The sequence below is a fragment of the Ornithorhynchus anatinus genome, chromosome 1 (genome assembly GCF_004115215.2).
Source record: "Ornithorhynchus anatinus isolate Pmale09 chromosome 1, mOrnAna1.pri.v4, whole genome shotgun sequence".
Classification (NCBI taxonomy): Eukaryota; Metazoa; Chordata; class Mammalia; order Monotremata; family Ornithorhynchidae; genus Ornithorhynchus; species Ornithorhynchus anatinus.
Genome location: NC_041728.1, coordinates 180556388 through 180572450, shown reverse-complemented (window position 1 = coordinate 180572450; position 16063 = coordinate 180556388). Strand labels below are relative to the sequence as shown.

At 53.2% G+C, this 16063-nt stretch overlaps 1 protein-coding gene across 1 annotated transcript in view; it reads right to left on the bottom strand.

Moving 5' to 3' along the window:
- Positions 1–16063, bottom strand: part of VIL1 (villin 1) — a 47167-nt gene that overhangs the window by 28454 nt on the left and 2650 nt on the right. The window contains exons 2-5 of the mRNA XM_029078390.2: positions 6733–6827; positions 6501–6575; positions 4379–4581; positions 2136–2244 (exon numbers count right to left, since the gene is read on the bottom strand). Coding sequence (XP_028934223.1) covers positions 2136–2244; positions 4379–4581; positions 6501–6575; positions 6733–6807 — 462 coding nt within the window. The 5' untranslated portion in view covers positions 6808–6827. The remainder of the gene's footprint in view (positions 1–2135; positions 2245–4378; positions 4582–6500; positions 6576–6732; positions 6828–16063) is intronic.

Below are 16063 nucleotides of genomic sequence, written 5' to 3'. Positions count from 1 at the left end.
ATCAATCGTACTTATTGACCGCTTCCTGCGTGCAGAGCACTGTACTAAGCACCACTCCTGAGCCACTGAATGTGCCCAGCTTCCTTTTTCTGGAACCTCCCCTCTCCTCTTCTCCCCTAAACCTCATCCTTCTTCTCAAGCTAAGGAAAGCAGTGTGGCTCCGTGGAAAGAGGTCGTGGGTTCTAATCCGCGCACTTCCACTTGTCTGCTGGGTGACTTTGGACAAGTCACTTCACTTCTCTGGGCCTTGGCGACCTCGTCTGGAAAATGGGGGTTAAGACTGTGAGCCTCACGTGGGACAACCTGATTACCTTGTATCTACTCCAGTGCTTAGAACGGTGCTCAGCACACAGTAAGCACTTAAATACCAATATTAGTATTATTTATTATTATTATTATTATTAAATGCCTTTTTAAGCCTTCTTAGACCATCGCCCCTCTCGCCCCTTGACCCCCAGACCCCCGCGCGCTGCCTCTGCTGCAGGATCGCTCTTTCTCCTGACGGTCAGCTGGCCTCCTAATTCTAGTGTCTTCTCCCCGGCGCTCAGTACAGTGTTCTGCACACAGTAGACTGTCAGCTCCTTGAGGACAGACATCGTATTTCCCAACTCTGTTGTCCTCTCCCCAGCGTTCAGTACAGTGTTCTGCACAAAGTAGGCTGTCAGCTTGTTGACGGCAGGGAACATATTTCCTAACTCTATTGTCCTCTCCCCAGCATCCAGTACAGCGTTCTGCACACAGTAGACCATCAGCTCCTTGAGGACAGGGAACCTATTTCCTCGTTCTGTTGTTCTCTCCCCAGCGCTTAGTACAGCATTTTGCACCCAGTAGCCCGTCAGCTCCTTGAGGACGGGGATCCTATTTCCTAACTCTAGTGTCCTCTCCCCAGCGCTTAGTACAGCGTTCTGCACCCAGTCGACTCTCAGCTCCTGGAGGAGCTCCTGTGTCTTTCCCTTTCCCTTTTCACATCGTATTTCCCTTTTCCCTATTCCCCTTTTCCCTCTGCTCCTCCACCTCTCCCTTCCCATCCCCACAGCACCGTACTCGTCCGCTCGACTGTATATATTTTCGTTACCCTATTTATTTTGTTAATGAATTGTACATCGCCTCGATTCTATTTAGTTGCCATCGGTTTTTACGAGATGTTCTTCCCCTTGACGCTGTTTAGTGCCATTGTTCTCGTCTGGCCGTCTCCCCCGATTAGACCGTAAGCCCGTCAAACGGCAGGGACTGTCTCTATCTGTTGCCGACTTGTTCATCCCAAGCGCTTAGTACAGTGCTCTGCACATAGTAAGCGCTCAATAAATACTATTGAATTGAAATTGAAAAGTATTTCCTCATTCTATTGTTCTCTCCCCAGCGCTTAGTACAGCGTTCTGCACCCAGTAGGCCATCAGGTCCTTGAGGACAGGGATCCTATTTCCTAACTCTATTGTCCTCTCCGCCACGCTCAGTACAGCGCTCCGCACGGGGATCCTATTTCCTCTGTTGTCCTCTCCGCCACGCTCAGTACAGCGCTCTGCACGGGGATCCTGTTTCCTCTGTTGTCCTCTCCCCAGCGCTCAGTACAGTGCTGTGCACGGGGATCCTGTTTCCTCTGTTGTCCTCTCCCCAGTGCTCAGTACAGCATTCTGCACGGGGATCCTGTTTCCTCTGTTCTCTCCCCAGCGCTTAGTACAGTGCTCTGCACGGGGATCCTATTTCCTCTGTTGTCCTCTCCCCAGCGTTCAGTAATAATAATAATGTTGGTATTTATTAGGCGCTCACTGTGGGCAGAGCACTGTTCTAAGTGCTGGGGTAGACACAGGGGAATCAGGTTGTCCCACATGGGGCTCACAATCTTCATCCCCATTTTCCAGATGAGGTCACTGAGGCCCAGAGAAGTGAAGTGCCTTGCCCACAGTCACACAGCTGACGAGTGGCAGAGCTGGGATTCGAACCCATGTCCTCGGACTCCTAAGCCCGGGCTCTTTCCACTGAGCCACGAGCGTTGTGCACGCGGTAGACCATCGGCTCCTTGAGGGCAGGGTTGGCGTCTCCCCCCGGCCCCGGCCCCCGACCCCCCGGCCCCTTCCCCACCTGCAGGCTTGCCCCCGGCCCCCCGACCCCCCGGCCCCCCGGCCGGCGCCTCCCACCTCTCCGGCCACGACGGTCCTCTTGCCCTTGACGTGAAGCAGACGCTGGATGTCGTAGGAGTTGGTCTCCGTGTGCTTCAGACCCGAGGCCACCCCTCCTTTCCGGATCCTGGGGGGGGGACGCGGCCCCCAGAGGGGACGATTAGGGGGCACGGGGTGTGGGAGAGGACGGGCCGCGGGGGGCAGGGAGGACCCCGGGGTGAGAGGAGGGAGAGAAGCAGGGTGGTCTAGTGGGTAGAGTCCGGGCCCGGGAGTCCGAAGGCCCCGGCTTCTCATCTCATCTTTCGTTTTTGTCCGTCCGCCTCCCCCGATTGGACCGTGAGCCCGTCAACGGACAGGGACCGTCTCTATCTGTTGCCGAACTGTCCATTCCAAGCGCTTAGTCCAGCGCCCTGCACGTAGTAAGAGCTCAATAAATACGATTGAATGAAGGAATCCCAGCTCTGCCTCTTGGCTGCTGGGCGACCCTGGGGGAGTCATTTCTCTGGGCCTCAGTTCCCTCGTCCGGAAAATGGGAAATTCATTCATTCATTCAATAGTATTTATTGAGCACTTACTATGTGCAGAGCACTGGACTGAGCGCTTGGAATGGACAGATCGGTAACAGAGACGGTCCCTGCCCTTTGACGGGCTTACAAAAATAAGAGTGGGAGCCCCATGGGGGATATGGAGTGTGTCCAACTTGATTAGCTGGTCTCCACCCCAGTGCTTAGTACAGTCATAATAATCATAATAATAATAATGTTGGTATTTGTTAAGCACTTACTATATGCTGAGCACTGTTCAAAGCGCTGGGGTAGATACAGGGTCATCAGATTGACCCACATGGGGCTCACATTTTTTTTAATCCCCATTTTTACAGATGAGGGAACTGAGGCCCAGAGAAGTGAAGCGACTTGCCCAAGGTCACCCAGCAGACAAGTGGCGGAGCCGGGATTAGAACCCACGACCTCCGACTCCCAAGCCGGTGCTCGTAAGCATTTAACAGATAACATTTCGTGAGGAGCAGCGTGGCTTAGCGGAAAGAGCCTGGGCTTCGGAGTCGGAGGTTGTGGGTTCTAATCCTGGCTCTGCCGCTTGTCAGCTTTGTGACTGTGGGCAAGTCACTTCACTTGTCTGGGCCTCAGTGACCTCCTCCGTAAAATGGGGATGAAGACTGTGAGCCTCACCTGGCACAACCTGAGTATCTTGTATCTCCCCCAGCGCTTAAAACAGTGCTTGGCACATAGTCAGCACTTAACAAATCCCACCACTGCTATTATCATTATTTTTTTTTATTATTATTAAATCCCAGCTCTGCCACTTATAGGCCGGGCGATCTTAGGCAAGTCAATTCACTTCACAAATACCATTTCAAAAAACACCTGGGTTCCAGTTCCATAAAAACTGAACAAATACCATTTAAAAAAAGGAAAAGAACCTGGGTTCTAATCCCGATTCTGCCACTTGTCTGCTGGGTGACCTTGGGCAAGTGGCTTAACTTTCCTGGGCCTCAGTTCCCTCATCTGTAAAAATGGGGATGAAGACCGTGAGGCCCGTGTGGGAGGGGGACTGCGTCCGACCTGACGCACTTGTCTCGATCCCGGCGTTTAATACAGCGCCCGGTACTTACTTAGCACTCAATAAATACCACGGGGGGGAATAAAAGGGGAGGAGGAGAGTGTAAGCTCGTTGTAGGTGGGGAATATGTCGGTTTGTTGTTGTATTCTCCCAAGCGCTTAGTTCAGTGCTCTGCGCGCAGATTAGACTATGAGCCCGTCATTGGGCAGGGATTGGGAGAAGCAGCGTGGCTCAGTGGAAAGAGCCCGGGCTTGGGAGTCAGAGGTCATGGGTTCGAATCCCGGCTCCCCCGCTTGTCAGCTGTGTGACTGTGGGCAATTCACTTCTCTGTGCCTCAGTTACCTCCTCCGTAAAATGGGGATTAACTGTGAACCTCATGTGGGACGACCTGATTACCCTGTATGTACCCCAGCGCTTAGAACAGTGCTCCGCACATAGTGAGCGCTTAACAAATACCAACATTATTATTATGGTCTCTGTTGCCGAAGTGTCCATTCCAAGCGCTCAGTGCTGTGCGCAGAGTGGGCGCTCAATATATACTACTGAATGAAAGGAAGCGCTCGATAAATACGATCGATTGAACGAATGAATGCGTGAAGGATGGCGGGGGGGAGGAGGGCAGATCTGCAAGTGGGGGGGGGGGGTGGGATGGGGGGTGGTCCAGTGGCCCCCCCGCCGCTCACACGAGTCCTTGTTTGAAGTAGCCCTTGAAGAGTTCGCTCTCGTAGCCCTGGGCCTCTCGGTGCTGGACGGCCCGGCCCTGGAGGTGATCGTCCATCTGGGTGGTGTAGATGGCGGCCGCCCCCTGCTCGTCTTGGGACGACTCCCGGCCCAGCCAGAAGTGGATATCGTAGCTCAGGCTCTTGCCGTTGCCGATCTTGTGGGTCTGGGGGAGGGACGGGAGGGTTCGGGCCGCCCGCTGGGAGACCCCCCCCCCAAGCCCCCAACCCCCCGGCTCCACGCGAGGCCAGAGGTGGCGGAGGCGCCGCTCCACCCACCCTCCGGCCGCCGGCGTGTGGCATCGGTCGAGAGCCTGGGCTTCGGATTCGGAGGTCGCGGGTTCGACTCCCGGCTCCGCCACTTGTCAGCTGTGTGACTGTGGGCGAGTCGCTTCACTTCTCTGGGCCTCAGTTGTGAAACGGGGATCAACTGTGAGCCTCACGTGGGACGACCTGATTACCCTGAATCTCCCCCAGCGCTTAGAACGGTGCTCTGCGCGTAGTAAGTGCTTAACGAATACCAACATTATTATTAGGGGACGTGTGTTCGGCAGCGTGATGTCAGGTGAGAAGCGGCGTGGCCTAGCGGGTAGAGCCCGGGCCTGGGAGTCCGAAGGACCCGGGTTCTCATCCCGGCAGCGCCGCTTGTCTGCTGGGTGACCTGGGGCGACTCACTTCACTTCTCTGGGCTTCAGTTACCTCATCTGGAAAATGGGGATTCAACCCTATTTCCTCTTACCTGGACTGTGAGCCCCCGTGGGACAGGGATTGGGTCCAGTCGGACTGCCTTGTATCTCCCCCAGCGCCTAGAACAGTGCTTGGCACATAGGAAGCGCTTAAGAAATACCCTAGTTGTTATTACCCCAGTGCTTAGAACAGTGCTCGGCCCACAGTAGCGTGGCTCAGTGGTAAGAGCATGGGCTTGGGAGTCAGAGGTCGTGGGTTCTAATTCCGACTCCGCCACTTGTCTGCTGGGTGACCCTGGGCAAGTCACTTCACTTCCGTCTACCTCAGTGACCTCATCTGTAAAATGGGGATCAAGACTGTGACCCCCAAGTGGGACAGCCCGATAACCTTGTACCGATCTCAGTGCTTAGAACAGTGCTTGGCACATAGTAAGTGCTTAACAAATGCCATTATTATTATTATTATTATAGTAAACACTTAACTGGTACCCTAATCGTAGTGGATAGAACATGGGCCTGGGAGGCAGAAGGTCATGGATTCTAATCCTGACTCTGCCTCTGGTCCGCCGTGTGGCCTTAAGCAAGTCACTTCACTTCTCTGGGCCTCAGTTCCCTCATCTGTAAATTGGGGATGAAGAGTGTGAGCCCCACGTGGGACAGGGACTCTGTCCAACCCGATTTGCTTGGATCCAACCCAGCACTTAGTACAGTGCTTGGCACATAGTAAGCGCTTAACAATTACCCCAATTATTACTGTTACTTGGGACAGGGACTGTGTCCCACCTGACTGACTTGTATCTACCCCAGCGCTTAGAACAGTGCCTGGCACATATTGAATGTTGTTTATTGTTGTATTGTCCTCTCCCAGGCGCTTAGTTCAGTGCTCTGTAATAATAATTATAATGATGGTACTTGTTAAGCGCTTACTATGCGCCAAGCACTGTTCTAAGCACTGGGGTCGATACAGGGTCATCCGGTTGTCCCATGTGGGGCTCACAGTGTTCATCCCCCTTTTACAGATGAGGGAACTGAGGCACAGAGACTTGCCCAAGTCACACAGTAAGCACTCAGTAAATACGATGGAACGAGTGAATGCCTAACTAGGACCCCTAATTATTTTTAGCGATGGCGTGGGGCGGGCGATGTCGTCGTGCCGTGTGATGGCGTGGGACGCGTCGGGCGACGTCACCGGGCCTTGTCTTGCAGTCACTCCGGGCAGCGGGACGTGACGGTGTGGCTCGGATCGAAGGTTGTCCCGCACCCCCTCCCCGGGGCACCGGGCTCGGCGCGGGCGGCCTCGGTGGGGAAACCGAGGCCTGCGGGGCTGCTGCTGGGTGACCTCAGTGCCTGGGGCCACCTCCGTCTTGCCCCCTCCCCGCTCCAGCCCCCCGAGCACTGACCGACAAGACGATGTAGCAGTCTCCGTCGAAGAAGTTGCCGTAGGAGTTGGATGGCACCGGAACCATCTGCATGGCCTGGAGGGTGACAGATGGGCGGGGGGGGGGGGGGTCCCTCTTCAGCCCCAGGCTGGACAGAGGGGGGACCCCAGCCCACCCAGGAGGAAAGGGGAAGCCCCCCAGGGTCGGGGGGAGCGGGGCCCTCCCCCCACCCCGCTCTGATGCCCGCGCTCACCTCGATCCTCCATATCTGGAGTCCGGGGGTGCTGACGTTGAGGGACCCCTTGACGTTGCTGCTGAGTTTAGTCATGGTGGCTGAAGCTGGGGACCCTACGAGGGGCAAGAGCGGGGGTCAGACGCGCGGCAGAGGCGGCGCGGCCTAGTGGCTAGAGCCCGGGGGTCGGAAGGTCGTGGGTTCTGACCCTGGCTCCTCCCCTCGGACCCTAAGGTCTGCGGTGTGACCCTGTGCGGGTCACTTCACTCCTCTGGGCCTCAGTGACCTCAGCTGTAAAATGGGGCTGGAGACGGTGAGACCCACGGGGGACGAGGACCGTGTCCAACCCGAATTGCTTGTATCTATCCCAGCGCTTACTACGGTGCCTGGCACATGGTAAGTGCTTAACAAACACCGTAATTATTCATTCATTCATTCAATCATATTTATTGAGCACTTATCGTGTGCAGAGCACTGTACTAAGCACTTGGGAGAGGATGATACAACAATAATAATGATGTTGGTATTTGTTAAGCGCTTACTCTATGCAGAGCACCGTTCTAAGCGCTGGGGGAGATACAGGGTCGTCAGGTTGTCCCACGTGAGGCTCACAGTCTTCATCCCCATTTTAATAATACTAATAATAATGTTGGTATTTGTTAAGCGCTTACTATGTGCAGAGCACTGTTCTAAGCGCTGGGGGAGATACAGGGGAATCAGGTTGTCCCATGTGAGGCTCACAGTCTTAATCCCCATTTTACAGATGAGGTAACTGAGGCACAGAGAAGTGATGTGACTTGCCCACAGTCACACAGCTGACAAGTGGCAGATTCAGGATTCGAACCCGTGACCTCTGACTCCCAAGCCCGGGCTCTTTACACTGCTCCATGCTGCTTCTCAACAGACATATTCCCTGCCCACAATGAGCTCACAGTCTAAAGGGGGAAACATTAATATACATACATGAATAAATAAATTACAGATATGTATACGTATGTACCGTGGGGCCTGGGAGAAGCAGCACGGTGTAGTGGCTAGACCCCAGGGCCTGGGAGTCGGAAGGTCATGGGTTCTAATCCCCGCTCCGCCACTTGGCTGCTGTGTGATCTTGGGTAAGTCACTTCACTTCTCTGAGCCTCAGTGACCTCAGCTGAAAAGTGGGGATTGAGACTTGAGACCCTCAGGGGACGAGGACTGTCGAACTGCTTGTATCTACCAAAGCGTTTAGTACAGTGCCTGGCACATAGTAAATGCTTAACATTTCCTACAATTATTATTGTTAATACGTTTGAGGCTGGGCCGGGGCTGCCGGTACGTAAGCTCCCGGCAGACCCCGGGGGCCGCAGAGCACACCCTGAAGGGCGCCAGTCGATCAGTCGTATTTATTGAGCGCTTACTGTGTGCAGAGCACTGGACTAAGCGCTTGGGAGAATCCAATATGACAATATAACAGCGTTGGTTTTCGGTAAATAATAATGTTGGTATTTGTTAAGCGCTTACTATGTGCAGAGCACTGTTCTAAGCGCTGGGGTAGCTACAGGGGAATCGGGTGGTCCCACGTGAGGCTCACAGTTAATCCCCATTTTCCAGAGGAGGTAACTGAGGCCCAGAGAAGTGAAGTGACTTGCCCAAAGTCACACAGCTGACAAGTGGCAGAGCGGGGATTCGAACTCATGACCTCTGACTCCCAAGCTCGGGCTCTTTCCGCTGAGCCACGCTGCTTCTCTAGCTCCGGGTGCTTCCCAGTGTGGCTGGGCCCAGGCTTGGGCCGGACCCCACCTTCCTGACCCCCGTAGCATTCTGGAAGCTGAGCACCTGGCAGACTGGCCCACTGACAGTCTGAGAAGGAGTGCGGTCTAGTGGCCGGAGCCCGGGCCTGGGAGTCAGAAGGACCTGGGTTCTAATCCTGGCTCCTCCACTTGTCTGCTGGGTGACCTTGAGGGGAGTCATTTCACTTCTCTGGGCCTCAGTTCCCTCCTCTGGAAAATGGGGATGAAGACTGGGAGCCCCACGGGAGACAGGGACTGTGTCCGACCTGATTAGCTTGGATTTACTCCAGCGTTTAGATCAGAGCTTGGCGCTTATTAGGTGCTTAATAAATAACATAAAAAAGACAGAATGTCAGACTGACAAGGAGATGGTCAGGCAGACTGTCAGACAGACAGGCAGACCATTCATTCATTCAGTCGTACTTATTGAGCACTTCTGGCGCTCAATACGGTTACAGATTATGGTTATGGTGCTCAGTAATAATAATAATAATGTTGGTATTTGTTAAGCGCTTACTATGTGCCGAGCACTGTTCTAAGCGCTGGGGGAGACACGGGGGAATCGGGATGTCCCATGTGGGGCTCACAGTCTTAATCCCCATTTTACAGATGAGGTAACTGAGGCACCGAGAAGTCAAGTGACTTGCCCAAAGTCACACAGCTGACAAGTGGCCAAGCTGGGATTCGAACCCCTGAGCTCTGACTCCCAAGCCCGGGTTCTTTCCACGGAGCCACGCTGCTTCTCAGTGGGTTACGGATGGAACCCATCCATCACGGGTTCGTATCCCGTCCCTGCCACTTGTCAGCTGTGTGACTGTGGGCGAGTCACTTCACTTCTCTGGGCCTCAGTTCCCTCATCTGTCAAATGGGGATAAAGACTGGGAGCCTCACGTGGGCCAACCTGATTCCCCTGTATCTCCCCCAGCGCTTAGAACAGTGCTCTGCACATAGTAAGCACTTAACAAATGCCAACATTATTAGTAGTAGTAGTAGTAGTACTGTGTGCAGAGCACTGAACTTAGTGGTTGGGAGAGGACAATAGAACAATAAATAGATCCATCCCCTGCCCACCGTGAGCTGACAGTCTAGAGACGCTCAAACAGGCAGACTGCCAGACAGGAAGACCGACCTGTGACCCTGGATTTGGGAGACGACAGGCGGCAGGGGAGCCCCGGGACTTACTCCCTGCGATAGGCGAGGTGTTGGTTGGTTCAGAGGCAGGGGAATGGACAGTGTGACCTCTGGAGGGTTTCCAGGCACCCTCCCCACTCTCCCGGGGCTTCTTTCCCTCCAGTGTTTGGCTCAGTGTAGGAACTTCTAAACAATTCCATGCGTCCCCTGCTTTTTGCCCAGGCTCCTCTAGCGCTCACCTTCTCCCTGGGCCTCCATCTCGCCTCCGACCCCTGGCCCGGAACGCCCTCCCTCCTCAAATCCCACAGACGATTCTTTCCCCTCTTCAAAGCCCTACTGAAGGCCCACCTCCTCCCAGAGGCCTACCCCGACTAAGCCTCCCCTTTCCTCCCATCCCACTCCCTTCTGCGTCCCCCTAAATTGCTCCCTTTGCTCTTCCCGCCTCTCAGCCCCACACCGCTTAATAATACTGACATTATTTGTTAAGCGCTTACTATGTGCCGAGCACTGTTCTAAGCACTGGGGTAGATACAAGGCAATCGGGTCGTCCCATATGGGGCTCACCGTCTTCATCATTTTCCAGATGAGGTAACCGAGGCACAGAGAAGTGAAGTGACGTACCCAAGATCACACAGCAGACAGGTGGCGGAGGCGGGATCAGAACCCACGACCTCTGACTCCCAGGCCCCGGCTCTTTCCACTAAGCCATGCTGCTTCTCATACTTAGGTACATATCGGTCATTTTATTTATTTGTATTAATGTCTCCTCTCCTCTAGACCGTAAGCTCGACGTGGGCAGGGAATGTGTCTGTTTATTGTTGAATTGTCCTCTCCCAGGTGCTTAGCCAGTGCTCTGCCCACAGTAAGCGCTCAATAAATACACTTGAATGAATGAATAATACTACTAATAATGATGGCTTTTTTTAAGCGCTTACTATGTGCAAAGCACTGTTCTAAGCATTGGGGAGGATACAAGGTCATCAGGTTGTCCCACGTGGGGCTCACAGTCTTCATCCCCACTTTACAGATGGGGTCACTGAGGCCAGAGAAGTGAAGTGACTTGCCCCAAGTCACCCAGCTGACAAGTGGCAGAGCTGGGATTTGAACCCACGACCTCTGACCCACAAGCCCGGGCTCCTTCCACTGAGCCACACTGCTTCTCTACCACTGCTCCTGCCCCTGAGGGCAGGATCGGGGCAGTGGACTTGGCACTCTAATAGTAATAATTTTGGTATTTGTTAAGCGCTTAGTATGTGCCAAGCACTGTTCTAAGCGCTGGGTAGATACAAGGTAATGAGGTTGTCCCACTTGGGGCTCCCAGTCTTCATCCCCATTTTCCAGATGAGGTCACGGAGGCCAAGAGAAGTGAAGTGACTTGCCCAAAGTCACACAGCTGATAAGTGGCAGAGCCGGGATTAGAACCGCGACCTCCGACTCCCAAGCCCGGGCTCTTTCCACTGAGCCGCGCTGCACTCTAGACCCGGAAGCGAGGGCCTCCTGTTTCCCCGGCCCCCATCCCTGGCACCCCCGGCCTTCTCCCGGCTCTTCCTCGTGCTCCTCTCCAACCAATCCCGAGAGAACTTTGGCTTTCTGTCCCTTGACGATGGGAAGAGGGGAGATGAGGAGGAAGAGGAGGAGCAACCTGGTCTAGTGGCAAGAGCACGGATTTGGGAGTCAGAAGTCGTGGGTTCTAATCCCGGCCCCGCCTCTTGTCCGCTGGGTGACCTCGGGCAAGTCAGCGTGGCTCAGTGGAAGGACCCCGGGCTTGGGAGTCTGAGGTCATGGGTTCGAAGCCCGGCTCCGCCACTCGTCAGCTCTGTGATGGTGGGCAAGTCACTTCACTTCTCTGTGCCTCATCTGGAAAATGAGGATTAAGATTGTGAGCCTCACGTGGGACAACCTGATTACCCTGTATCTCCCCCAGCGCTTAGAACAGTGCTCGTAACATAGTAAGCGCTTAACAAATACCAACATTAATATTATTATTATTATTGTTTCACTTCTCTCTGCCTCAATTACCTCATCTGGAAAACCGGGATTGACACTGTGAGCCCCACACAGGACAACCTGATTTCTTTGGATCTACCCCAGCGCTTAGAACAGGGCTTGGCACATAGTAAGCACTTAACAAATGCCATCATTATTATTATTATACAAATTAGTCAGGTTGGACACAGTCCCTCTCCCACATGAGGCTCACGTTCTTATCCCCCTAATCCCCTCCTAGCCCCTCTCTACCCCCTTCCTTACAGAAGCAGCGTGGCTCAGTGGAAAGAGCCCGGGCTTGGGAGTCAGAGATCATGTGTTCGAATCCCAGCTCTGCCATTTGTCAGTTGGGTGACTGTGGGCGAGTCAGTTCACTTCTCTGGGCCTCAGTGACCTCATCTGTAAAAGGGGGATGAGGACTGTGAGCCTCAGGTGGGATAACCTGATGACCCTGTATCTACCCCAGCGCTTAGAACAGTGCCCGGCACATAGTAAGCGCTTAAATACCAACATTATTATTATTATTACCTCACCTGGCTTCTCTCCTCCCTCCCAGCCCGCACACTCCGCTCCTCTGCTGCCGTTAACATTCTCCCTGGGCCTCCTTCTCGCCTGCCTCGCCGCCACATCCCACTTCTGACCTGGAACGCCCTCCCTCCTCAAATCCCACAGTGACTCTTCTCTTTCAAAGCCCTACTGAAGGCCCACCTCCTCCAAGAGGCCTTCCCAGACTAAGCCCCCCTTTTCCTCATCTCCCCCTCCCTTCCAAGTCACCCTGACTCACTCCCTTTGCTCTTCCTCCCCTCCCCGCCCCATAACCCATATATATATATATATATATATATATATATAGCTTTATGTGTATATATGTGTATATAGCTTTATGTGTATATAGCGTCCATTCTATTTATTTCTACTGATGCCTGTTTACTTGTATCGTTGTCTGTCTCCATCCTCCTCAGACTGTGAGCCCATGGTGGGCAGGGATGGTCTCTCTTTTATTGCCATAGTGGTCTGCACATAGTAAGGGCTCAATAAATAAGACTGAATGAATGAATGAATAAATGAATGCCCATTTTAAAGATGAGGGAACTGAGGCCCAGAGAAATGAAATGATACGCCCAAGGTGGGCAGAGTCGGGATCAGATCCCAGGGCCTTTGGACTCCCAGGCCGGGCTCTACCCGCTAGGCCGATCTACCCACTCCCCCGATTAGACCGTAAGCCCGTCAAAGGGCAGGGACTGCCTCTATCTGTAACCGATTTGTCCATTCCAAGCGCTTAGTACAGTGCTCTGCACATAGTAAGCGCTCAATAAATACTAATGAATGAATGAATGAATGAATAGGCCACACTGCTTCTTGGAACTGGGCTAGGAGATGCCCCCCACCCCCTGCCCGGGGTAGGATCACAGCTGCAGAGGCTGGAGGGGGTGGGGGGGCGAAGCAGACCCCGGGGTGAACCCTGGTTAAACCTGGGTCTGGGGTAAATCACCCACTGAAGTGAACATTGCCATCTGTTGAGCTCTTACTACGTGCAGAGCACTGTACTAAGCACTTGGGAGAGGAAGATAAAGCAGACTAGGGAGACGTATTCCCTGCCTACCAGTTTACAGTCTACAGGGGGAGAGGGATATTAAAATAAATTATGGATGGGTATCTAAATGTTCTGGAACCGAGGGTGGGTGCAAACTGGGCCTAGTTCTCGCCCTTCTCGTCACCGACCCCTCAACCCCCATCCTGCCTCTGGCCCGGAACTCCCTCCCTCCTCAAATCCCACAGACAATAATAATAATGTTGGTATTTGTTAAGCGCTTACTATGTGGAGAGCACCGTTCTAAGCGCTGGGGTAGATACAGGGTAATCAGGATGTCCCACGTGGGGCTCACAGTCTTCATCCCCATTTTACAGATGAGGTGTCACTGAGGCACAGAGAAGTGAAGTGACTTGCCCACAGTCGCAGAGCTGACAAGTGGCGGAGTGGGGATTCGAATCCATGATCTCTGACTCTCAAGCCCGGGCTCTTTCCACTGAGCCAGACAATGACTCTCCCCCACCTTCAAAGCCTGATGGAAGGCCCATCTCCTCCAGGAGGCCTTCCCAGACTTTTCCTCATCTCCCACTCCCTTCTGCGTCACCCTGACTCGCTCCCTTTGCTCTTCCCCCCTCTCCCCTCCCCGCATCCCTTATGTACATATCTGTCATTTTATTTATTTGTGTTGATGTCTATCTCCCCCACCCTAGATTGTCAGCTCCTGGTGGGCAGGGAATGTCACTGTTTATTCTTGTATTGTACTTTCCCAAGCGCTTAGTGCAGTGCTCTGCACACAGCAAGCACTCAATAAATACGACTGAATGAAATCCAAGCGCCAAGGTCTCTCTGGGCCTGTTTCTCATCTGTAAAATGGGATACTGGATAGACCCCACGCCTGGGAGACAGAAGGTCACGGGTTCTAATCCCCGCCTTGCCGTGTGCCCTTGGGCCAGTCGCTTCACTTCTCTGGGCCTCAGTTCCCTCATCTGGAAAACGGGGATGGAGACCGCGAGCCCCACGTGGGACGGGGCTGTGTCGATCCCCATTTGCTCGTATCCACCCCAGTGCTTACTACAGTGCCCGGCACGTAGTAAGCTCTTAACGAACACCACAGTTATTATGGTGATTACCTACCCTCCCTCCCTCTTGGATTTCGAGTCCCAGTGTGGGACAGAGACTGATCTGCTTACCCTGCATCTACCACAGGGCTTCGCAAGTGTGTAATTAATGGCATTATTGCTCTAATCATCATGATATTTATTAAGCGCTTATTCAATCTATCAGTGCCGTTTATTGGCTCTGTGCCATTGCCCATGTGAAACTCCGGGTTCGAGAAACGCAGAGTCAGAGAATCGGATTGGACACCATCCCTGGCACACCAGGGGCTCACGGTCTCTGAGGGAGGGAGAGCAGGTGTCTCCTTGCAGCCCAGAAAGGTTAAGGGACTCGCCTGAGGCCACACAGCCACGTTCTGACTCCTTTCCTCCGGGCAACAATTTTCCTCCCAATCTCCCCACCCAGCCACCTTTTTCCAGGTTGGACTAGAACGTAAACTCCTTGAATAATAATAAGAACGATGGCATTTGTGAAGCGCTTACTCCATCGCAAGCACTGTTCTAAGCGCTGGGGGAGATATGGGATAATGAGGTTGTCCCACGTTGAGACTCACAGTCTTAATCCCTATTTTCCAGATGAAGACAAGGTTCATCTGGACAATATTACCTCTGTTGTACTCTCCTAAGTGCTCAGTACAGTGCTCTGCGCACAGTCGACTGTCAACTCCTTAAGGACAAGGATCATATCTACCGTCATGCGCTCCCAAGTGACTAGTAGTCGGTCAGTCGTATTTACCGAGCGCCTACTGTGTGCAACGCTCTGTACTAAGCGCTTGGGCACAATAACATAGGCCCATTCACTGCTCTACCCACAGTAGACTAAGCTCCCTGAAGGCAGGAGTCTTCTAACTCTACCATACTCTCCCAAGTACGTAGCGCGATGCTCTGCACGTGGCCAGCGCTCGATAAATACCACCGATTGATTAGATTCAGGGTACCTTGCCATCAACATCATCAACATTTAATCACTCGATTGGATTTATAGAGCACTTACAATGTGCAGAGCACTGTACTAAGCGCTTGGGAGAGAACAACGCAACAGAATTAGCAGACACGTTCCCTATCTATTTACGAAGCACTGAGAAGCAGCGTGACTTAATAATAGTGATAATAAGTGAGAAGCAGTGGGGTTTAGGGGGTAGACCCCGGGCCTGGGAGTCAGAAGGACCTGGGTTCTGATCCCGACTCCGCCACGTGTCTGCTGAGTGATCTTGGGCAAGTCACCTCACTTCTTTGAGTTACCAAATCTGTCAAATGGGGATGAAGACCGTTAGCCCCATGCGGGACGGGGACTGACCCGATTAGCTTGTATCTACCCCAGCGCTTAGAACCGCGCTTGACATACAGTAAGTGCTTAACAAATACCATCATTATTAATAGTAGACACGATCCCTGCCCTGAAGGGAATGACAGCCTAGTGGAGGGGACAGAAGCTAAAGGAACAGACCCGCGCCTCCTCCTTGGACCCCAGAGAGCCCCTAAAGGCTTCCAGGCTCACCTACGACCCCCAAGTCAGGCAGAAGAATAATGCTAATAATATGATCATCATAATTGTAGTATTTAAGATCTTATTATAATAATGTTGTTATTTGTTAAGCGCTTACTATGTGCAGAGCACTGTTCTAAGCGCTGGGGTAGATACAGGGTCATCAGGTTGTCCCACGTGAGGCTCACAGTCTTCATCCCCATTTTACAGATGAGGGAACTGAGGCCCAGTGAAGTGACTTGCCCACAGTCACCCAGCTGACAAGTGGCAGAGCGGGGATTCAAACCCGTGACCTCTGACTCCCAAGCCCGGGCTCTTGCCACTGAGCCACGCT